Source organism: Spermophilus citellus (assembly GCF_964194105.1).
Source record: "Spermophilus citellus genome assembly, chromosome: 3".
Taxonomy (NCBI): Eukaryota; Metazoa; Chordata; class Mammalia; order Rodentia; family Sciuridae; genus Spermophilus; species Spermophilus citellus.
The window spans coordinates 162,313,669-162,337,447 of NC_138184.1; the positions used below are offsets into that span (position 1 = coordinate 162,313,669).

General features: G+C 49.5%; 1 protein-coding gene across 1 annotated transcript in view; it reads left to right on the forward strand.

Moving 5' to 3' along the window:
- NRCAM (neuronal cell adhesion molecule) overlaps positions 1-2,844 on the forward strand; it is a 278,975-nt gene extending 276,131 nt beyond the window's left edge. Inside the window, exon 30 of the mRNA XM_081286371.1 lies at positions 552-2,844. Within this exon, the coding sequence (XP_081142497.1) occupies positions 552-789 (238 nt within the window). The 3' untranslated portion in view covers positions 790-2,844. The remainder of the gene's footprint in view (positions 1-551) is intronic.
- Positions 2,845-23,779: the final 20,935 nt, after the last annotated feature.

The window sequence follows — 23,779 nt, forward strand, 5'->3', positions numbered from 1 at the left end:
CTTGAAAGGTAAGGTTGAAGTTTACAAGTCTGGCCAATAACAAAATTATTCGAAATGCAGGATTTTGCTTCTCCTTCTGGCTCAGAAAAAAAAAATCCATGTTTCACATTTAATCAAAATCATGCTCCATTCATGTCCAAGGAATCAGTTATGTTATGCAGTTTAACATACTAATAACTTATCTACCTCCTATAAGTTTCTCTTCTCACTTTGAATTCAAAATAGTGGTCTCCATTTTTTCTCTATTCTTCCTTTTTTAATGCTTGTGATTATTTCTGGATTGCTTTCAAATCAGGGGTCAGCCTCTCTCATTGAAATTAACATGCACAATTGGAGGCCATCCATTCTACTGAAGACTTCATGATTCAACCATTTCTGCACTGCTCTTCATTCCAGCTCCATACTAGTCACTGGAGTCAGCCTGACAATTAGATTTGGCTACAGAAGCTCAGGACTCCAAGTGCTTTTCCATAATTTGCATGCATGATCTTTAAAGAAAAAGATGTTACCCAACTGCCAGTCATGACAACAGTGTTTCCTCTTTATTCCAGTGATGCAGAAGACCACAAGCCTTTGAAAAAAGGAAGTCGAACACCTTCAGACAGGACTGTGAAAAAAGAAGACAGCGATGATAGCTTGGTTGACTATGGAGAGGGGGTGAATGGCCAATTCAACGAGGATGGCTCCTTTATTGGACAATACAGTGGTAAGAAAGAGAAAGAACCGGCAGAGGGAAACGAGAGCTCAGAGGCACCTTCTCCTGTCAATGCCATGAATTCCTTTGTTTAATTTTTAAGCTCTTTGCCAATGTCCGATTTCTCTAGAATGTTTATCTTAAGCACTTGTTTGTCAGCCTTCTCATACTATGAACATATGGGTAGAAAGTATGTTTTCTGCTGTATGTTAATATTATGAGAAAAGTTAGAGCAAGAACACAACTCAGTCAAATGACATGTCAATGTGAACTGCAGTGCAAAGTGCATACTTTTTCATTCAAAGTGGGTTGTCTCGATTTCCTCAGAACTGATCAAAATGATGCAACATCGTCAACAATTCATGCTATTCCCTCTTCAAGATACAGTTCAATAGGATGCATGAGAAATGCTACACATTTAAAGGACATACCTAAGTTAAGTATGTTATTAAAACATGGTTTGATACTTTGTTTATACTATCCTCAGCTGAACCCCTAAATATGAATTCCATTTTCATTGTCAAGAGTGTTACTGTAGTATTCTCTAGAACTTCAATGTCTTTGTGGACATTGTTGTGAAATTGGTGATCTTATGTCTAGCTGTTGTTAGTCTTTTGGGGAGACTGGTAGGAACAGTATGTACAGTATATACTTGCTAAATAAGTTAATTATGACAGTTGCATTTGCTGATGCTACTGAGACTCTGTTACCTGCTCTTTGCTCCTGTTACTTCATAGGCTTCTTAATCTTCCAGGTATTACAGCAGCACAGTGTTCTACTTTGTACATTATCTGTGTTTGGTTGTTTTTAGGCATAAACAGTGTGTATTGCAATGCATTTGGACATTTGTGCCATATGAAAGAATTGAAAACAAATCACTGTAATTAAATTAAAAAAAAAAGATTTCCAGAAAACACAGGGCAAGATACATGCAGTGCCTTCAGACAATAAGCATTCCATAATATACTGCATTCTGTATCAGCCGGTACAGTGGACTCCATCTTAGATTACTGTCATTGTCAAAAAGTAACTTTTGAAAAGCAGAGATAATGAAAACTGAAATGCTGAAAACAAAAAAAAGAAAAGGAAAATTAAAGTAAGAAGACAGTTTATTTTAAGGGACATTTCCCCATAAATTACAAAGAAAAATTTTATTATCAACTAGACAACATGATAGTTTGGTTTTCATTCCAACAGGTCACATTCAGTAAGAATGTCGACATGGTATAAAATTAATAGAAAAATAAACAAGTTATTGCAAAACTAAAAGCATACAACAGCATGCCAACATAATTCATATTTGTAAGACTTTACCTATATGAGCTTTTGAAACTCTCTGCAGCATTAAGCAATGTATATGCAAATCACAATGGACACACTTCAGAATCTAAGAAATTTGACAAGTGCTTAAAAGGCCAACAGTCTAAGGGATTACATCTGCAGTTTAAGAAATAAATATATATATATATTCTATCTTATTCATAAACAATATCTATCAAATGGTTTACCTCTAAATATGAAAATCTATAACAACCTATGGTTGAAGGAATGCTCAGTTTCATTTGCCAATAAATTGGTTTCTCATAACTTGCATCAAGTTTAATTTTAAGTAAAGCTTTTTATATGTAGATATTTTGTTGAATTTGTAAATATACTTAAAGTGTAGATGCTATATGCTTATAGGTGTTACATACAAATAAACAAGTAAACAATGTTTATGTTGCACTGTGTAAGAAGTAAGCTAATTCATGCAGTGTGTGGGATTGGAAAGCATCTAAGTACCTTTTGTGTTTTTTCTCCCTTTTTGCTGTGACATGGAAATAGCGAACTTTTCCACAGCAGGTTTCTAGCTGAAATCTTCAGAGCTTTGCCTATGGAGCACAGTAGGTTTAATACCTGGCATGTTTGGTAAATGCAGGTAAAGCATAGTTTGAAGTAATCCCAGGTTAAGGTGGCCCTTAATGCTTTCATTTCTCCATATCCACTTTTGAAAGATCAACCTATCCATTGAAAGACAAAAATAAAAATACAATGGACTTGCCTTGGCATCAGAGAGCACAAAGAGAAAAGTTACTTTATTTTGTCAATGTTTCAAGAGAACAATAAAAGTACAGTTTTTTACCCTTCCATAATGGTACATGCTAAATTTATCTGTGCATGGAGTCACTTCTGTAATAATGCAACAGATTTTGTATTAAAAATTAAATGTGGTTTTAAAAGTCCCTCTCTCTTTTGTAATTTATCATGTGGAGTGGAGTGTGGATTTCTAAGTAATGGTATATGTAACAATATAGGCAAATGTGGGAAAAAAAGCAACTGTTAAACCCTCTTGATCTCTTTGTGATTTTTAACTTTTTCAAACATATTTCCTAGCAGGGTTTTTACATTCCTGTTGTTGTCACTTGTTTTGTTTGTGCTGGGGACTGATCCCAGGGCCTCACATATGCTAGGCAAGTGCTCTACCACTCAGCTACAGCCCCAGCCCTCCAATGTTTTAAAGTAGGCAAATTTTTGATTTTTTACTTTAAAAGGCTGTCATATGCAGAGAAAATTTAACATAAATCTAAACACAATATAAAAAAGATAATAGGGCACATCAAAAATATTTTAATGAAAAGCAAGAATAGATATTACCAACATGTTGAGGGTAGGTCCAAAAAGAACAGGCACTGCCTCCTATCTCAAAGTCTGATTCCCCAGTGCCTGCTGTCAGTTATGACCCTGTCTTTTGCCTGCATGGACCTCTGCCTCCTCAGCCACAGGAAACTTGGATTTCTTAAGTGGCCTGCCTGATGAGACAGTTTGGACATTTAAAAGTACTCCATATCGTCTACTCCCCTCTCTCCACCTCATTCTTTTAGTTGTCTCAAAACCATCCAGCTCTACATATAGCCCAAGATCGATTTGTTCCCATGTTCTACCACCTGCCCCTTATTCACAGGTCCCTTGTCCCAGCATTGCACCCACAAGACCCACTGGCTCAGAGCTCCTGTCTCTATGCAGTTATTTGAATTACATGTTGTATAAGTGATCTATAAGATGCTGTGTAGTGCTCAGTATTTTTCCCATGGAGGGAATGTCTGTTGCTCATTTGAGAACTACCATCAGACTCTTCTTTCCCCTCCATCTCTGGGCCAAACTCACAGACCACAGCCCCAGTTTACATCAGTCATTGTTCTGCTTAGCAACAGTGTCTGGCAAAATGTGAGCCTGACCAGAAAAATAATTAGTCCATTGCTGGCATAAACTGTCTTATTCAGATGGTTTATAATGGCCCTAGTTTAGTTTTAATGACTAATTTGAGAAATGGCTTGTGGAGGCAAGGAACTGAGAATTCTCACCCCAACCTAGTCGAATGTCTTCCAGCACATGAGCTTTTTCCTACAGATGACCACCAGAGGGCCCGCGTGCTCTATTTAGCACGCACGCTGGCAAACATGCAGATAGGCAGAAAAAGCCACCTCTGGAAACTGAGCAAACTACTTGGATAATCATACTGTGATATGATGTGCAGAAAATGATCGCCTGCTGTAACATGGGAAATGGATTTGCAACTTTCTCTAACAAGTACACAGCTTCCAGGATGGCACAGTGACTTTACTGTGGGTGAAGGGGAGAAGCCACCTCTTGAGTCCCAAGGAAGCATCTCATCACTGATGCAAGTTGGTAGGGATGAGGGGGGAGCACATCCTTAAGATGCTGAGCATGTTACTTTGTCTGCCAAAAAAGGCCTGAGGGGCTGGGGCTGGGGCTCAGTGGTAGAGTGCTTGCCTGGCATGGGTGAGGCACTGGGTTCAATCCTCACCACCACAAAAAAATAAAAATAAAGGTTTAGTGTCCATCTACAACTAAAATATACATAAAGCATCCTGGTTTGATGTTTTATGATTGTAGAGTGTATGTACACACGAGCACAGTTTAAGCACAGACAGCTCTTGCTTTTTACTTTTAAAAAAGAAAAGGAGAAGGAGAGAATTCTACTAGAGTATTTATATCCAATAAATAGTTGTTAGGGGGAGGTAGAAAGATCCCTGGACTGGAAAGAGATTAAGACTCATACTCTAACTCCATTGTTAATTGGTATGTCACCATGTGTACACAAACCCCCAATCTCTCACCTCTCCACACCTTTTCCTTAGCTAGAAAATGATGGATAGCAGATGATTTCTAAGACACTTTTATGCTTAAATCCTATGGTTCCTAGTAACTAAAAAAGGAAAAAATCAGAGCATCCTCAAGAGCCAAGTATTTTACTAAGTGGAAGAAGGAGATACAACGAGCAAAACCAGATGTGATTCCTGCTCTAATGGAGCATGGAGTCCAGGGTAGGGCACAGACACAATCAAATGACCAACTAGAGAGATATGTAATTCCACACTGAGGTAAGAGCTAGGAAGGGAAGGCACACAATGAACTATGAGAAGAAATGATGGCAGATATCAGCCTGGATGAGGTAGTCAGGAAGGCTACTCTCAGGAAGTGTGAACTGAGAGATGAAGGACTGGAAGAACCAGGGAGGAGCAGGTGGGTAAAGCAGATGCCTGCAGGGCCAGCATGCCTGCAGCAGCTGCAAAGTTCAGGCTATCCTGGGCCTGAGGACCACATGATGAGAACGTGTATTTATTCAAGGAGCAGTGGGAAGTAACAGAGACGTTAAGTAAGGGTTATATGATCAGCAGGTTTGTGCCAAGGGAATGGGAATTACGGCACTTTGGGTGGGAAATGCCCTGGATCCGGGTCATAGCACTGGACATAGAAGTGAATGGATGGATTCAGAGAGTTGGCGGCAGTGGGGGGGGGGGCGGTGAAGGCAAGCATCAAGGATAGCTTTGTGTGTGTGTGTGTGTGTGTAGGGGGGCGGGGGTTATGGTAGTATCAGGGATCTAACCTAGGGCCTCATGCATGTTAGGCAAGCACTTTACTACTGAGCTATGTCCAGAGCCTCTCAGGGTGGCTCTTAAATTTCTGACTTGCCTAGGAACAAGAGGTTCACTTAGATGGAACATCAGAAAATAACCAGGTTTGGAGGTAAGTTACATATAAGAGCAGGTAAGGAATGTGAAAATCTCTAAGATATCCAAGAGGAATAGCCAGTAGGAATTGGATATATGGGTTTAAAGTTCAAAAGAAATTCCTAAGATAATGAGCTAAGCCATGAGCCCCAGATATGATTGCCAAGAAAGAATACAAGTAAAAGAGCCAAGGACCAAGCCTTAATAGGAAACTTCCAAATGTACCACTCAGCAAGGGGAGGATGGGCCCCCACAGGAGACTGGGCAACAGCATTCAATGTCTGGAGCTTCTCATTGGGAGACATAAGGCAATGTGTTGTCCTAGAAGCCAGCAGAAGAGACTTTTTGCAAGAATGAGAGCAGTTTAGTATCATATAACACTGAGAAATTGTGCAAAATGAGGATGGGGGATATTTATAGGATTTGAATATATAGAGGTCATCTGAGACCTTAGTCAAAGATGTTGGGTGGAGTGTAGCAGCAGTTGGAATGTGATGAAGAGAGTTTAAAAGGTGAGGAGATCCAGACCTGGACAACCCACCCATCCTTAGCTTGGTTCCTTGACATCTCTACCACTATAATAACATAATCTAAGCATCTTGCTCTCTTCCCATGACCTCTGCAATATTATTTACTCTCCTTTCTCCCAAGCCTTCAGCTTGTTCCTTTATTTTGGTCATTTCCCCAGCAGATGTTATAGTCCACATTTTTGAATGATGGACTTTGCTCTAACATCCTTTTCCACTTTGTCTTATCTGAATACCTGTATCATGTAGCTCAGGATCAAGTCTCCAGCCTGCCCCTAAGAACTGGGGGATATAATGGAGATTAGTACCACTGTAACTTCATCAACATCTTCAAATGGCTCAATCCTCAACACTGCTAAGAGACCTGCTAGTTTTCTCAGGTAAACTTACACTCAATGACTTCTTCCATCTCCTTGACCATTAATCCCTACCCCCTTTCCAACATACTCTCACAAATCACTTTCTACAAAATGACCTAGCATCATAATTTACTGAAGAGAAAGAAAGAAAAGAAGCATAGATGGGAATTTCCTACGCTCTGCTGCCCTGCCTCTATCTTGCATTAAAGCAGAGGAGCTGTCCTTCCTCCTGTGTAAGGCAAAGCTTTCTGCCTGGGTCTGGAAGCCTTCTCCTCCTTGGTGGATTCTCATCCATAAGTTATCCCTGCTACTTCTCTACTGGATGTCTATCTCCATTCCCTGGCTTGCTTCCTTGCTTGAGCCTCTGGTGGCACTTGTTGCTCCCTGCATCCCTGGGCTTTGACTGTGGGCCCCTCGCTTGGGCCGCTTCATTGCTCCCCTTGGCTTCCCTGCACCTCAGAACCCTAGTGCCACCCAAATTCCCTGGCCCCGCCCTTCCCTGCTCTTTCCTGGCATGGGCCCTCTTCTAGGATCCTAGTCTGGGCTCCTTGCTGGGGTTCTGGCCCTCAACCCACCCACACCCATCCTCTGGCCCTTCACGCTGTACCCTCCTTCGGCCCTCCTGTCCTCCCTGTCCCTGCTGGGCCCTTTTTCCTGATTATTTTCCAGGATGCTCACCTGAGCCCAGGGACTGGACCTGGCCTCTTGGATCTGTGGGCTCCTTTTGGAAAATCATAGCCCTACCCCTTGCCTGAGCCCTTTGTCCTCCCTCAATCTGGACCCTGCTTCTCAACCCTGACACCCAGCAGTGGACCTGGACCTTGAGACTTCCTTCCCCTGCACCACCCACTCCCCTTTCTCCTCTCCCTCCTCTCCTCAGCCCTCCTGTTCAGGCAGCCCACCCTGGCCCTCCCATTTGGCTCTCCATTCCTGGGCTTGGCTTCTTCTTTGAGCCCCCGGCCTCACTTCTCAAGGACCCTGTCCCTGTCCCTGTCCCTTGATTTCAGGCCCCTTTTTCCAGCCCCCTCCTGTGCCTCCCCTCTGTTCCCCTTGTTCTGTGGCATCCTGGCACTGGCTGGACCCTCCCTTCCCCCTGCTTCTCCCTAGACTGGGTGTCTCCAATGGGTCCTGGGTTGTCACCGACCCCCCCTCCACTTCCAGACCCAAGGTATCCCCTCATAGTGCCCTCCTTTGGCCCTCTTTTGGTCCCGGGCCCTCTCTGAGGATCTACTCACCTGGGGCAGAGGAGTGGAATTGTCTGGCCTCTGTGCCCTGAATGCTTCCTATGGGAAACACAGCCCTGACCCTTGCCTGGGCCCCCTTCGCCGCCCAAACCTTGACACCTGGCAGTGGATGTGGGCCTTGCTCTGACCTTGCACCTCACAATTCCCTCTCTTCCCTCCCCCGCCCTCTCGCCTTGCATGCTGCCCCTACCCAAACCCAGCCCTCCCTAACCCTGACCCTTCATGCTCCAGTCCCAGGGCCTGGCTCCTCACCTGAGTCCCTGACCTTGTTCCTCCTGTTGCGTGGCTTTGCGTGGCATTGCTTCCTGTTGGGTCTGACCTGGGGGCCCCTTCTTGGGTCTCTTAGCATGCTCCCCTGGGTGCTCCTTTCACCACCCTCTGTCTCTTCATCCTTGCTCAGCCCTTCCTCACCTTCTCCAGCGTGCATTCCCTTAGTGCAATCGCACTTGCCTCCTGCTCCTTGGGTCCCTCATCCTGGGTCAGTAGGGTCAGTCCCTTGCCTGGGCTCCTGACTTGGGTTCTGGATTTTGCCCCTCTCCACACCCACCACGACCCTCCCTTCGCCTTCCTCCTGGCCCCCTTCCCTTGCCCAGCCCCCTTTGCCCAGTACCTGGCCCTAGATTCTCATCTGAGCCGGAGCGCCTTATGGGAAACAGAGCCCTGCCCCTCGCCTGGGCCCCTTGCTCTCCCTGGGTCCTTGATCCTACACCCAGAACCCTGACACCTGGCAGTGGCCCTTGGACTCCAGCCTGCCTCCCCCTTGCTCGATCCCCTGCCCTTCCTCCCCAGCCCTGTCCACTGTCCTGAGCCCCCTGCCCCAGCCCTGGCCCTTGGCTCTCCATTCCCTGGCCTGCCTCCTCCCTTGAGCCTCTGGTGGCCCCTCTTGCTCCATGTGTTCCTTGGCTTTGACTGAAGTCCCCTCCCTTGGGTTGTTTCCCTAATCCCTTTGGCTTCCCTGCACCACACTACCCTAATACCACCCGCCTGCCTGGCCCCACCCTTCTCTGCTCTCCCCCACATGGGCCCTCCTCTAGGTCCCTAGTCTGGGTTCCTTGCTGGGGTCCTGGCCCCCACCCCGTCCACACCCATCCTCAGACCCTTCATGCTGTGCCCTCCTTCAGCCCTCCTGTCGTCCCTGCCCCTGCCAGGGCCCTTTTCCTGATTCCTTTCCTAGGATGCTTACTTGGGCCAGGGGATTGAACCTGGCCTCTTGGTCCTGCAGGCTCCCTTTGGGAAATCTTAGCCGTGCCCCTTGCCTGGGCCCTTTGGCCTCCCTCAGCCCGGGGCCTGCTCCCCAACCCTTACGCCTGGCAGTGGACCTGGGCCTTGAGCCTTCCTTCCCCTGCACCATTTGCTCCCCTTTCTTTTTTTCCCTCCCCTCACCAGCCCTGTTCCTATTCAGGCAGCCCACCCTGGCCCTCACACTTGACTCTCCATTCCTGGGCCTGGCTCCTTGCTTGAGCTGCCCTTCTCAAGGACCCTGTTCCTGTCCCTTGATTTCATGCCCCATTTTAGGGGCCCCTCCTGTGCCTCCCCTCTGTTCCCTTTGTGCTGTGATATCCTGGCATTGCCAGGACCCTCCCCTCTCCCTGCTTCTCCCTTGCCTAGGTTCCTCCAATGGGTTCTGGGTCCCCACCAATAACCCCCCACTTCCAGACTCAAGTGCCCTCCTTTGGCCCTCCTTTGGTCCTGGTTTCTCTCTGCGGATCTACTCACCTGGGGCAGAGGAGTGGAATTGGCTGGCCTCTGCACTCTGAAGGCTCCCTATGGAAAACACGGCCCTGCCCCTCGCCTGGGCTCCCTTTGCCGCCCGAACCTTGACACCTGGCAGTGGACATGGGACTTGTGCTGACCTTGCCCTGCATGATCCCCTCCCTTGCCTCCCCTGTCCTCTCGCCTTGCATGCTGCCCCTACCATTACCCAGCCCTCTGTAACCCTGACCCTTCATGCTCTGGTCCCAGGGCCTGGCTCCTCACTTGAGCCCCTGACCACGTACCTCGTGTCGCGTGGCATCGCATGGCGTTTGCTTCCTGTTGGATCTGACCCGAGGGCCCCTTCTTGGGCCCCTTATTGCGCTCCCCTGGGTGCCCCTTGCTCTGCCAGCTGTCTTATCATCCTCAGGCAGCCCCTTCCTCCCATTCCCCATCGCCAATTCCCCTAGCACAGGTGTATACCCCTCCTTCTCCTTGGGTCCTTCATCCTGGGTCTGTCATGTGGGTCTCTTGACTGGGCTCCTTGCTTGGGTCCTGGCCCTCCCCCCTCTCCACAACCAATGTGACCCGTGCCGAGCCCGCTTGTCACCCTCTTCCTGGCCCCCATTCCTTGCTAGGTCCATTTGGCCAAGTCCCTGACCCTAGATTCTCATTTGGGCTAGGGCTCCATATGGGAAACAAAGCCCTGTTCCTCCCTTAGGCCCCTAGCTCTCCCTGGGCTCTTGGTTCTGCACCCAGAACCCTGAGACCTGGCAGTGGCCCTAGAATTCAAGCCTGCCCCCACCCCCCACAGGATCCCCTGCCTTCCCTCCCGAGCCCTGTCCACTGTCCTGAGCTGAGGGCACTCCTGCCCCACCCAGCCCTGGCCCTTGGCTCTCCATTCCCTGGCCTGCCTCCTCGCTTGAGCCTCTGATGGCCCTTCTTGTTCCATGTACCTGGGCTTTGTCTGCTGGCCCCTTGCTGGGGCCGCTTCCCTGCTCCCCTTGGCTTCCCTGTACCACAGTACCCTAGTGCCGCCCCACCTTCCCAGTCCCGCCCTTCCCTGCTCTCCCCTGGCATGGGCCCTCCTCTAGGTCCCTAACCTGGGCTCCTTGCTGAGGTCCTGGTCCCCATCCCACCCACACCTGTCTTCAGGCCCTTCAGGCTGTGTACTCCTTCAGCCCTCCTGTCCTCCCTGTTCCTTCCAGGGCCCTCTTCCAGATCCCTTCCCAGGATGCTCACCTGGGCCAGGGGACTGAACCTGGACTCTTGGCCCTGTGGGCTTTCTTTGGGAAAACCTAGCTCTACTCCTGGCCTTGGCTTTTCGCCTCCGTCAGCCCCGGTCCTATTCCCAAACCCTGACACCCAGCAGTGGACCTGGGTCTTGAGCCTTCCTCCTCCTGTGCCACCCACTCCACTTTCTCCCCTCCCTCCCCTCCCCAGCCTTGTCAGTTTTCATGCACCCCGGCCCAGTCCCTGGTAACTTGCTCTCCATTCCTGGGCCTGGCTCCTTGCTGGAGCCCCTGGCTGCCCTTCTCGAGGACCCTGTCCCTGTCCCTTGATGTCAGGTCCCTTTTTGCACGCCCCTCCTGTGCCTCCCCATCTGTTTCCCCTTGTGCTGTGATATCCTGACACTGCCGGGACCCTCCACTCCCCCTGCTTCTCTCTAGCCTGGGCTCCTTGAATGGGTTCTGACTTCCCACCGACACCCCGCTACCTAGCAGGCCAAGTAGTGCCCTCTTTTGGCCCTCCTTTGGTCCAGGTCCCTCTCTGAGGTTCTACTCACCTGGAACAGAGGAGTGGAATTGACTGGCCTCTGTGCCCTGAATGCTTCCTATGGGAAACACAGCCCTGCACCTCTCCTGGGTCCCCTTCCCCTTGGGAACTTGACATCTGGCAGTGGAGGTGGGACTCTGGACAACCTATCCCTGAGCGATCCCCTCCCTTCCCTTCAGTGCCCTCTTGCCTTGCATGTTGCCCTTACCCCAATTTAGCCCTCCCTAAGCCTGACCCTTTGTGTTCCAGTCCCCAGGCTTGTGTGCTCTCCTGAGCCCCTGACCTCTTTCCTCCTATCGTGTGGCATAGCGTGTCATCTCTTCCTGTTGGGTCTGACATGAGTCCCCTTGTTTGGACCTTCTAGCATGCTCCTCTCTTTGCCCCTTGTGCCTCCCTCTGTCTCCTGGTCCTCTAGCAACCCCTTCCTCCCCTTTCCCTGGTGCTTTACCCTGGCGCTCATGGGTCTCCTTCTCCTTGGATCCCTCATCCTCAGTGGGTCGTGTCAGTTCCTTGCCGGGTCTCCTGGCTTGGGTCCAGGCTCTTGCACCTCTCTGTGCCCACCACAACCCCCCGCTGTGCCCTCCCATTGCCCTCCTCCTGGCCTCCTTCCCTTGCAAGGCCTCCTTTGCCCGGTCCCTGGCCCTGGATTCTCATCTGGGCCAGGGCGCCTTATGGGAACAGAACCCTGCCCCTCGCCTGGGCCCCTTGCTTTCCCTGGGCCCTTGGTTCTGCACCTGAATTCCTGACACCTGGCAGTGACTCTGGGCCTGAAGATGCCTCCCCCCTGTTTTCCCTCCAAAGTCTTGTCCACTGTCCTGAGCCCCCTGCCCCAGCCCTGGCCCTTGGCTCTACATTCCTTGGCCTGGCTCCTTGCTTGAGTCTCTGGTGGCCTTTCTTTCTCCATGTGTCCCTGGGCTTTGTCTATGGGCCCCTTGCTGGGGCTGCTTCCCTGCTCCCCTTGGATTCCCTGTTTGGCAGTACCCTACTGCTGCCCCGCCTTCCTGGGCCCGTCCTTCCCTGCTTTCCCCTGGCATGGGACCTCCTCTATGTCCCTAACCTGGGCTCCTTGGTGGGGTCCTGGCCTCAAGCCTACCCACACCCATCTTCAGGCCCTTCAGGCTGTGCCCTCCTTTGGCCCTCCTGTCATCCTGTCCATGCCAGGCTCCTCTTCCAAATCCCCTTCCCAGGATGCTCACCTGGGCCAGGGGACTGGACCTGGCCTCTTGGCCCTGTGGGATTTCTTTGGAAAAACTAACCCTGCCCCTTACCTGGGCCCTTTGGCCTCCCTCAGCCTGGGCCCTGCTCTCGAACCCTGACACCCAGCAGTGGACCTGGGCCTTGAGCCTTCCTCTCCCTGTGCCATTTGTTCCCCTTTCTCTCCTGGCTCCCTTTCCCAGGCCTGTCTTTTTCATGCATTTGTCTCTCAATTTCTGGGCCTGGCTGCTTGCTTGAGCTCGTGGTCGCCCTTCTCTATAACCTGTCCCGGTCCCTTGATTTCAGGCCCAATTTTCCGGCACCCTTCTGTGCCTCCCATCTGTTCCCCTTGTGCTGTGGTATCCTGGCACTGCCAGGACACTCCTCTCCCCCTGCTTCTCTCTAGCCTGGGCTCCTCGTAAGGGTTCAGGCTTTTAAACGACCCTCCCTCACTGCCACACACCAAGTATCCCCTCACAGTGCCAACTTTTGGCCCTTCTTTGGTCCAAGTCCCTCATTGAGGGTCTATTCACCTGGGGCAGAGGAGTAGAATTGGCTGGCCTCTGTGCCCTGAATGCTCCCTATGGGAAACACAGCCCTGCTCCTTGCCTGGGAACTTCACACCTGGCAGTACAGGTGGGACCCTCCACAACCTAGCACTGAGCAGTCCCCTCCCTCCCCTCCAGTGCCCTCTTGCCTTGCATTCTGCCCCTACTCCAATCCAGCCCTCCCTAAGCCTCACCCTTTGTGCTCCAGTCCCTTGGCTTGTCTGCTTCCACGAACCCCTGACCTCCATCCTCCTGTTACGTGTGTGTCAGGGGAGAGCTCCCCACTGCAACCAGAGTAGACAGGACTCCTCTCTCCAGGAGGGAGACCCCTCAAACCTAGATGTTGGGGGGAGCTCCCCACTGTACCCAGGGTAGAGGGACTCCCCCCTCAAGGGGAGGGACCCCCTCTAACCTGGGTGTAGAGGGGGGGCTCTGTATACATCACACCCAGAATAGAGGGGACTCCTCATCCAGGGGAAAGAGACCCCACTAACGTGGGTATTGGGGGGAGCTCCCCACTGCACCAGGGTAGAGGGGACTCCCACTTCCAGGAGGGGAAGTGTCCCCTCTAATCTGGGTGTCTTTGGGAGCTCCCCACTGCACCCAGGGTAGAGGGGACACTCTCCCCCTTAGGGGTAAAAGATTCCTCTCATCTGGGTATCAGAGGGAGCTCCCCACTGCACCCAGGGAAAGGTTCAGGAGGAAAATCTCCCCCCTCCAGAGGGAGGGTCCCCTCTAACCTGGGTGTCAGGGGTATCTACTCACCCCACCCAGGGGAGAAGGGACTCTCCCCCCTCCAAAGGGGGGAGTTTCCCCTCTAACCTGGGGATGTGGGGGAGCTCCCCACTGCACAAAGGGTAGAGGGGACTCACATCCTTCAGGGGGATTAGTCCCCTCTAACCTGTTTCTCGTGGAAAGCTCCCCACCACACCCAGGGTAGAGGGCACTCCCCCATTCAGGTCGGGAGAGACCCCTTTAACCTGGGTGGAGTGGGGAGCTCCCAACTGCACCCATGGTAGAGGAGACTTCCCCTCTCCAGGGGGGAGAAACCCCTATAACCTAGGTGTCAGGGGGAGCTCCCAACCACACCCAAGGTAGAAGGAATACTCTAACCTGGGTGTTGGGGGAATCTCCCTACCACAACCAGGGAAGAGAAGACACTCCCCCCCTCTGGATGAGGGAGACCCCTCTTCCCTGGGTTTCGGAGGGAGCTCCCCACTGCACCCAGGGTAGAAGTGACTCCACTCCCTCCAGCGGGGAGAAACCCCTTAACTTGGGTGTCCTGGGAGAGCCCCCCACCAAACCTAGGGTAGAGGGCTTTCTTTGGGAAAACGTAGCCCTACCCCTTGCCTGGGCACTTTGTCCTCCCTCACTCTGGGCCCTGCTTCTCAACCCTGACACCCGGCAGTGGACCTGGACCTTAAGACTTCCTTCCCCTGCACCACTCATTCCCCTTTCTCCCCTCCTCAGCCCTGTCCCTTTTCAGGCATCCCACCCTGGCCCTCCCATTTGGCTCTCCCTTCCTGGGCTTGGCTTCTTCCTTGAGCCCCCAGCCTCACTTCTCAAGGACCCTGTCCTAGTCCTTTGATTTCAGGCCCCTTTTTCCAGCCCCCTCCTGAACCTCCCCTCTGTTCCCCTTATTCTGTGGCATCCTGGAACTGCCTGGACCCTCCCCTCCCCTCCCCTTGCTTCTCCCTAGCCAGGGTTCTGAGATACAGGGAATCCAAGGGGAGCAGGGAAGTGGCCCCAGTGAGGCCCACAGTTCAAGCCCAGGGAAGCATGGAGCAAGAAGGGCCCCCAGAGGCTCAAGAGGAACAGAGGAGCAGCACAGGAATTGGGGGGTGGTCATGGGGAGTCAGGACTCATTAGAGGGCCCAGGCTAGAGAGAAGCAGGGGGAAGGAAGGGTCCCTAAAGTGCCAGGATAATACAGTACAAGGGGAACTGAGGGGAGACACAGTGATGACTTGAAAATGGAGCCTGAAATCAAGAGACAGGGTTAAGTTCTCGAGAAGTATAGTCGGATGCTCCAGCAAGGAACCAGGCCCAGGAATGGAGTGCCAAGTGGCTTGGCGCTGGCCAGGGTTGCATGAAAATGGACAGGGCTGGGAAGGGGAGGGAGGAGAAGTGATCGGGTGGCACAAGGATTGGAGGGCTCAAGGCCCAGGTCCACTGCTGGGTGTCAGAGTTGGGGAGCAGGGCCCAGGCTGAGGGAGGCTAAAGGGCCCAGACAAGCGGTAGGGCTACAGTTTCCCAAAGGGAGGCCGCAGGGACAAAAACCAGGTCCCTGGGACTGGTGAGAATCCAGGAAAAAGGTTCAGGAAAGGGGGACTGGCAGGGACAGGGACAACAGGAGGGCCAAAGAAAGGCACAGCGTGAAGGGCTGGAGGACCAGTGTTGGTGGGGAAGCAACCAGGACCCCAGAAAGAAACCCAGGCTAGGGACCTAGAGCAGGGCCCAGGCTAGGAGAGAGCAGGGAAGGGCAGGGCCAGGAAAGAGGACGGCACTAGAGTTCTGCAGTGCAGGGAAGCCAAGGGGAACAGGGAAGCAGTTCAAGCAAGGGGCCCGCAGTCCAAGCCCAGGGACGCACAGAGCAAGAAGGGCCACCAGATGGTGAAGCGAAGAGCCAGGCCAGGGAATGGAGAGCTAAGGACCAAGGCTGGGGCAGGGGGCTCAGGAGAGTGGACAGGGCTGGGGAGGGAAGGCTGTGGATCCAGTAGGGGGTAGGCTAGGCTCGAATCCCAGTGCCACTGCCAGGTGTCATGGTTCTGGGTGCAGGACCAAGGGCCCAGGGAGAGCAAGGGGCCCACGTGAGGGGCAGGCCTCTGTTTCCCACTAGATTCCCTTGCTCAGATGAGAATCAAGGGCCAGGGACCAGGTCAAGGGGCCCTGGCCAGGGACAAGTTCTGGGAGGATGGTGATGAGAAGGCATGGCACAGGGTCGCAGTGGGTTTGGAGAGGTGAAAGAGCCAGGACCCAAGCAAGAATTCCAGGCAAGGGACCAGCCCACCCAAAAGAGGATTAGGAACCCAAGGAGTAGGAGGCCTGCTCTCCAGGGGAAAGCTCTAGGGAAAGGAGAGGAAGGGGCCGTGCTAGGATAAGGAGATAGAGGGCAGCACAAAGGGCAAGGAGGGGAGTTCACTAGGGAGCCGAAGCAAGGGACCCCCCAGGTCAGACTCAAAAACAAGAGATCCCACGGGAAGCCATGGGACACAAGGAATGTGATCAGGGGCTCAGGTGAGTGGCCAGGCCCGGGGATTAGAGCCCGTAACATCAGGGTTAGAAGGACTGGGTTGGGGTAGGGGCAGCAGGCAAGGCTAGAGGGCAGGGATGGAAGGGAGTGGATTGGGCAGGACAAGCTTGGCACTAGAGCTTCAGTGGGCAGAGGCCAGTCAATTCCACTCCTCTGCCCCAGATGTGTAGATCCTCAAAGAGGAACCTGGCCCAAAGGAGGGCCAAAGGAGGGCACTATGAGGGGACACCTTGTGCCAGATTGTGGGGGTCTGTGGGGATCCAGGACCCATTCTTGGAGCCCAGGCTAGGGAGAAGCAGTGGGAGGGGAGAGTCCAGGTAATGCCAGGATACCACTTACTGTTTTAGGGTCAAATGAGGCAAGGCACCAAACATAGCAGGAAACAGTTTTATTTGGCTGCAGCCAGGTTCAGAGGGCACAGCTTTTGCTGTCATCAATCAATCCCATAAATCCCGATTTCAGGCAGTTTCAGAATTTTATACCCAGCATGTAAGAGGAGGGGTCAGAAGTTCGCAGTCTGCAGAATTCAACATCCACATAAAAGCAGCTTTTTCTTTCACTGTTTTGGGCAAGTTAACTCTTCAAGGACAACTCCTGAGAAGGGGAGAGCTTCTTTTCCCCATTTTCCTCTTCCTGCCAGTTGTTACCATGGAGCCCAATTGGTAACATATCTTAAAAATGTAGGCATCTCTGTGAAGCCCAGCTCAAGGCCAATGGCCTTGTTTGCACATTTCTACAAACTACTATACTGGATATGTTTGTGAAAAACTAGTAAGGGGGTGCCTAGCACCTGGAGTGCTGGTATTTTCTCAGCCAGTGGCCAAGTAAAATAGGGCAACATGATAATAGGAAGTTTATCTACATTGAACTCTTTTGCAGAGACTCTTTTGTGGACAGTCCTAAAATCAGCCATAGTGAAGATTTCTGGAGAAGCCCAGTTCAGACTTTTCTGTGGAGAAAGGGGGTGCCACTTTAATTCCCCCTTTAATCATGCTCCCCATAATTTATTCCTTTAAATTTAAGAGCATCATTACCATTACATTGGCTTAAAGCTTTATATAATGTCAAAACCTTAGTTGTTGTCATCCTTTTAACAGCAGCTTCTATAGTGGACCCATGAGTTTTAATGCACAGTGGAGCCAAATATGAGAGCAATAAACAGGTTAACTGCAGAACTCACTATACCAGTTAAGCTTTTATATCTACCAAGAGTTGACAACCATCTCCCAAAAGCATGTTTGGGACCCAAAGTTTAATACCCTTCTAGGTATGAACTAGTACATGTGCTAATTCTCTTGTATTGTTGGTGATAGTCTTAATTATTTGTCTATTATCATCCATTTGGATGCAACAGTCTGCGCTGTTGAACTCTCCACATATTTCTCTTTCTTCAGCCAGTAGGTAATCTAATGCCAAGTGTTTTTGATAGTTAGCCACTCGCACTGGGTCTGTTGTGTGGCTAGGAGGTCAAAGCCTGTGGCAGTCTGATTAATAATAACTTCTAGTATAGCTTGGAAGTGAATAATTCTGTTTAACATGTAAACAGGAGTTCTATAACTCCAACTGCCATTTTGTGCCAGGGTAGCAGGACCATAAGTGGCAATAATCTTCTGGGGTGGCCAGTTATCTTCAGCCCAAGATTGGTGACCTCGTGAATCAAGTTTCTTCCCAATGGACCTCTTTTGTCTTTCCAAACAGTCATCAATCAATTGCATTCCTCTGGCAGGACAGGTCCTAAATATATGTTTTACCACTCTTGGTTATAGTGGATTGTCTTGACATATGGTTCACATGATCTCCATGGTTGGAATAGGAGTAGAACAGAACCCCTTAAGTTTATCAAAGGAAACCAAACTAAATAATAGATTAACGTTTTGGTTAGCATAGGTTAAACAGCATAAATTAACAAAGCCAAACTAATAACACCAAACAAATCCTAGAAAATTTATATAAGCAAGATAAAAAAGAATAAATGATTTTTTTACCCAGTGTCAAGTCAGTAGGAGTTACTGTTATCAAACCAGAGGCAAAAACCAGAGAAATATATATATATATATATATATATATATATATATATATATATATATATATATATATATGCAAGGCACGGCAATGCATTATAGTATAACAACTATCTTAGAGGTTTAAATAATTCATTGGTTCTGGTGGAAAGTCTTATCTTCTGGTGGAAAGTTTATCTTTCACTGTGCATTGATCAGTCATTCCCTCCTGTGTGGCTGAAGTGGGGCCTTAGTGTCCTCAAGCTTCGGCCGTGCATACACCAGTCAGCTTCCAGAGTGACTGGAGTAGGAATGTTGTCCTTCTGACCCTCAGGCTTCTCAGGTGCTCCTTTTTTTCCCTAGACAGTCAGCTTCAAGGGTGTAGCTGCATCTGGAGTGCTCACCCAGTCTGCAGCTGCAGGCTTGAGTCTGGTGTAGTCAATCCAGGGACCTATTTCTACAAACTTGACTGCAGTTGGGGTGGATAAAATAACAGGGAAAGGGCCCTTCCAAAGAAGTGTAGGTGTTTGAATATTCCATTCTTTGACCCAGACTCAATCTCTAGGCTTGAAGGAGTGTGCACCTGTGGTCAAACTTAGTGGCAATCTTTCTCTAACCCTTTGGTTGAAAACCTGTAAGTTTGCCCTAAGGTCTGAAGCTGTTATCTCAGGGTGAATTCTCCTATCTCCCTAAAGTCTCCCAATGGTCCCCTAATAAGAGGGGGGCCTCAAGAACATTATCTTATAAGGAGAGAATCCAGTCCTCCTAGGGTAAGTGGATAAAATCCTCAACAGTGTGATAGGGAGAAGTCCATCACAATGTAAGTGAGTCTCCTGACACAGCTTACCCAATTGAGACTTAAAGTCCTGTTCATCCTTTGAACTTTACCAGAACTCTGCAGCCAATAGGCAGTATATAACTTCCATCTGATGCCTAAACTCTTGGTCAGTAATCATATCACCTCTGCCCAAAAGCTGGCCCATTGTCTGAGCCAATAGTTATTGGGATACCAAATCTGGGAATCATTTCCCAGAGAAGCATCCTGGTTATCTCCCTAGCCTTTTCAGGGTGGGTGGGAAAGGCTTCCTTCCACCCAGTCAGAGTAGGAACACACAAAAACCCAAAAGTTACTTATAGCCCCCTGAGCATGGTAGTTCAGTGAATTCTACTTGGAAGTAAACTTTCAAAAGGTGCTCCTCCTATAGTTTGGATTCCTGGTGGGAGCTCTGGCCCCTGACAAGGATTGTTGTGAGCACAAACCTCACATTGTTTTCAGATCATCCAGGTGATGTTTGTGAGCCAGGGGACATAGAAATGTTGACTCAGAACTGTCTTAAGTGCTGTATGTATGATGTGTTCTTCTGTGGAACTGTTTGATAAAGGGTGGGGCTAGAATCTCTGAGATGGCTATGCTGGCCATCAGAAATTCTCCATCATCCTCCTGGGATGTTGGGAGTACATTGGCTCCTATTCTGTTAGATAGTCAGCCAGGCAGAAGGGCAGCATTTAAACTGGGGACTGGATTTTCTTCTCATTTCTTGCAGACAGCTAACCTGGCTTCTCTGTCAGCTCTCAGGTTGCCCTGAGAAACCACAGTATTTCCCTTTCGATCACCTTGGCAATATATAATCACAACCTTTCTGGGAGCCCACAGTGCATCCAAAAGTTTAAGAATTTCTTGCCCATACATCATGCCTTTTTTTTCTCCTAAATTAATTAGCCCCTTTTCCTTACTTAAGGCCCTATGAACATGATGGGGAGTGAACGCATATTTTGAATCTATGTAAATATCCACACAGACTCCTGCTGTAAACTGAGGTGCTTGAGTCAAAGTAATGTTTTGCTTTGTGTGCTGAAGTTTCCTGAGGCAGAGGTTCTGCCTCGACAGTGGAGTCCAGAGTGACCACTGCATATCCAGCAAAACATATCCCATCTTTTATAAAACTGCTTCCATCTATGAAGTACTCCACATCAGAGTCCCTGAAGGGTAGTCTGCCAGGTGTGGTCTGCTGGAGAACATTTCATCCATAACTTCAATACTGTTGTGATCAGATTGTCCAGGTCCAATGGGCAGCAAGGTTTCTGGGTTTAGAGTCTGGATGACTTCAATATGGATACATGGGTTTTCACATAATATGCCCTGGTATTGACCATTAGTTAACCAATATTGTCCTTTGTACTCAAACAATGTCAAAACTGAATGAGAAACCCTGAAAACCATTTTTTGTCCCATAGCCAGTTTATCAGCTTACAACACCAGAAGATCTGTGGCTGCAAGGGCCCATAAACAAAGTAGCCAGCCTGGAGCTACAGAGACCAGCTATTTGGACAGATGTCCATGTCAAGACTCCTACAGCCATTCTAGACTGTTCATGGACATACAGAAAGTAAAGCTTTGTGAGGTCAGGGAGCCCCAGTCCAGATGCACTGGGAGTGCTTATTTAATGTCCTCAAAGGCCTTTTGCTTAGTTTTCCCCCATATTAGAGGATCCCACTCTCCCCATTTTGGGGCTTCATAGAGGGGTTTGCCATAACTGAAAGTTGGGGATTCATATATGGCTCAATCTGGTAGCCCCCAAGAATTCTCTAGTGTGATGGCAGATTGAAGGGAATATAATTGGGCAGATTTCCTGTGTCTTTTGAGGCCCAGTGGCTATTATCTATTCTGTTGCTGAGTCAGATGGTAACCAAAGTATTTGACCTTTTTCTTGATAGATATGGGCTTTTAAGTCAGAGTCCAGTGCTGACCCAAGGATGGTGTACTCAAGCCCCTGGGAGGAACTGCCATTTAGGTCCTCTGGCACTTTAAGATGCAGGAAATTTTTTGTTATCTCCTGGTGCAGGATCTTGGCTGCTGTGATTCTCCAATTCTCAAATCTAATGTAAATCTTAGCAGTGATTGATGACCTGGGAGGACATCATTTGTATAAAAGGCACCTCTGTCAATCTCGCCATGGGCCATCTGCCAAGGTTGGAGGGCAGATTCCGTGCAGGTCCTGGTGTGGCAGCCACATTGTGCTGACCTAGGTGTTGCTCCTTGTGTGAGTGGCTTTCTCCTCTTGTCAGGTGGGAGCCTGCTCTAATTGTATATAGTAGCTGCCCTGCTTGTGCTTTTGTTCACTATGCCTAGGTGCATGGAGCTCTATGTCCCTTTTTGTTGGTGGCTCAGAGCGCTTGGCTTGGAGCCAGGATGGCATGTCCTTTTGGAGTGTGCACCCTATAGCCCACTATCGAGTATTAACATGAATATATTTCTGGTTCATTTTGGGGCTTGCAGCATCTGAGCCCTCCTGAGGCTCTGGGTCCCACGCATCAGATGCAGTTGTGTGTGTCTATCGGACCTCTGCTATATTCGTCAATCAACAACTTCCAAGCAAGTGGGAAGAAACTGAAAGGAGGAGCTGAGGCCAAAGGCTGGGGGAAAACATTCATTCCTTCTCTGTTCAAGGCTTAGTATTTGAGCATGGCAGTGGGTGCTTGCCTGCCTGGGCCACTGGAGCCTTCCTCTTTTGTCTGGCCATGCTTTTTTTTTTCCTGATAAACATTTGGACCATTGGCTTTGTTCTAGTGAGACCCCTCCTTTGAGTGAACTCTGGGTTTGTGGTGAGGGCAGCTGTAAGGAGATCCATCCTCCTCTTTATCTTTTTGTTCTGCCTGTCTTTGCGCCTCTGGGTCTCAATTGATGAAAACTGTGGTGGCCATCTTCATCTGCTCTCTGGCACACTTCTCAGTAAAGCCCTCTAGGTTTGTAATTTTTGGCAAATGTCTCTCTGAGCCTGTTCCCCAAAGGCTGCATTGGTCACCCGTTGCTTGAGCCTCAGCATCTCTTCACTGATAAACTTGCATTGTGGCAGCTATGCTTGTATGGTGCCCCTCCTCTCCTGGGCACCTCTGGGCATGGAGAGGGGCAGCAGTGGCAGTGGCCTGGACACTCAGCTCTGAGTTAGTTGTATACATCTCTTTTGATCATTACTGCCAGTTTCATAAGGCAGAGGGGCCTTAGGCAGATGTGGGGCCCAGAGAAATGTTCAGAGCTATCAAAGTTGCAAGAGGGGAGATGCTGGAGCAGCGAGAGGTTTTGCTTGGCTCTGTTTGTCTGCAGATGCAACTCTGGCTTAGGCTAGGTCTTAGGGCTGGCTCCGATTCCTTCTAACTCTTGGGCACACTTTCTTTTTTTTCTCTTAGACTTCCTATGAGGGCTTTTTGATATCTTTTTATTTTTAGCCCTTCTTCTTGGTTAGGGCCCAATCCTAGGTCTGGATAATGGGCTGCATCAGATGAGTTATGGTCTAGGGTTTCTCTATGTAGGAGGGAGTATGATTTTTCTAGCTTATGAGCGCTATGGTAATGAAAGGCTGGCACACAAAGGTGCCTTATCTCCCTCAGATGTTTCCCTCTGGTCATTTTGGGCAGGTCCTTGAGTCCCTTGCAGGGGCATCTGGAGTGCTCTCATCTGGGTTGTGGCTCTGGTCTTGAGACAAATCTCCCACCTTAATCTTGGGAGGTAAAAGAGTCCTTGGTTCTAGGAAGCCGTTGGCTCTGAGGACATGACAGAGGAAGGAATAGCCAGTATTGGGGGCCATTATTTGTTTCCTCTGAGGATGAGGGGCTGAGGGGACAGTTTGCTGACCCAGAGGTCTTGGCAAAGTTGGGTATAGTGGCACATAAGGTGGTGGGTCCTCTTCTGGCTCATGGGGAAAACTGTTTCCCTTCCTGTTTTTCCTCCATCAGGTTTTCTGGTTAGCTGCTTTCCGCTGGATCTTAGAGACCACTAAGCTCCTGGATAACATCAGCTTGGACTGTCCATCTAGACATGCTCTCAACCAAGGGAGCTGTTTCTGTACTTTTCTTGACAGCAATCAATGTAAGAGAAATGGTTCAGGGACTCCAACAATAATCAAAAGGACCTCAGCAATGACTCTCTCATTCAAAGATCCTTCTGTGTGGGCCATTCTAATTCAGAGAGTATGCCACCTTTGTGGAGTGAGTTTCACCCCACATTTACCAGGAAAACCTTCCTAAAGATTTGTAACAAACATTTCAGAAGGCTCAGTTTCCTTTGTGTGCCTCCCATGTTCCACTCTACATTGGTGTCACACATTTAAGACAAGACTTGCTGCATCTGTCTCTGGCTGTTCCCCTCGTGGGGACTTAGGGCCCTCTTAGCCTTGCGGGTCCACATCAACCCCCAACCTGGAGCTTTCACCTAGACATTGTTTGGGGAAATTCCACCATAGACTGTATGAGGTGCCATGGAACTGCGGATCAGGACTCCACACTCGCTTTGGCCCTCCGGTTGGGTAGGAACCCTTCCATTTTCCCTCTCATTCACATACTTTCACACATTTTTCCACAGATATGGTCAGAAAAAAAATTCTATACTTCCCAAATTCCAACAATTCCAAACCAAACAAAAAGGGCGTCACGGTTTCCCCTCTACTTGCTGACCCGGAACACAGACTACTTGGGTGACTCCCCCAGT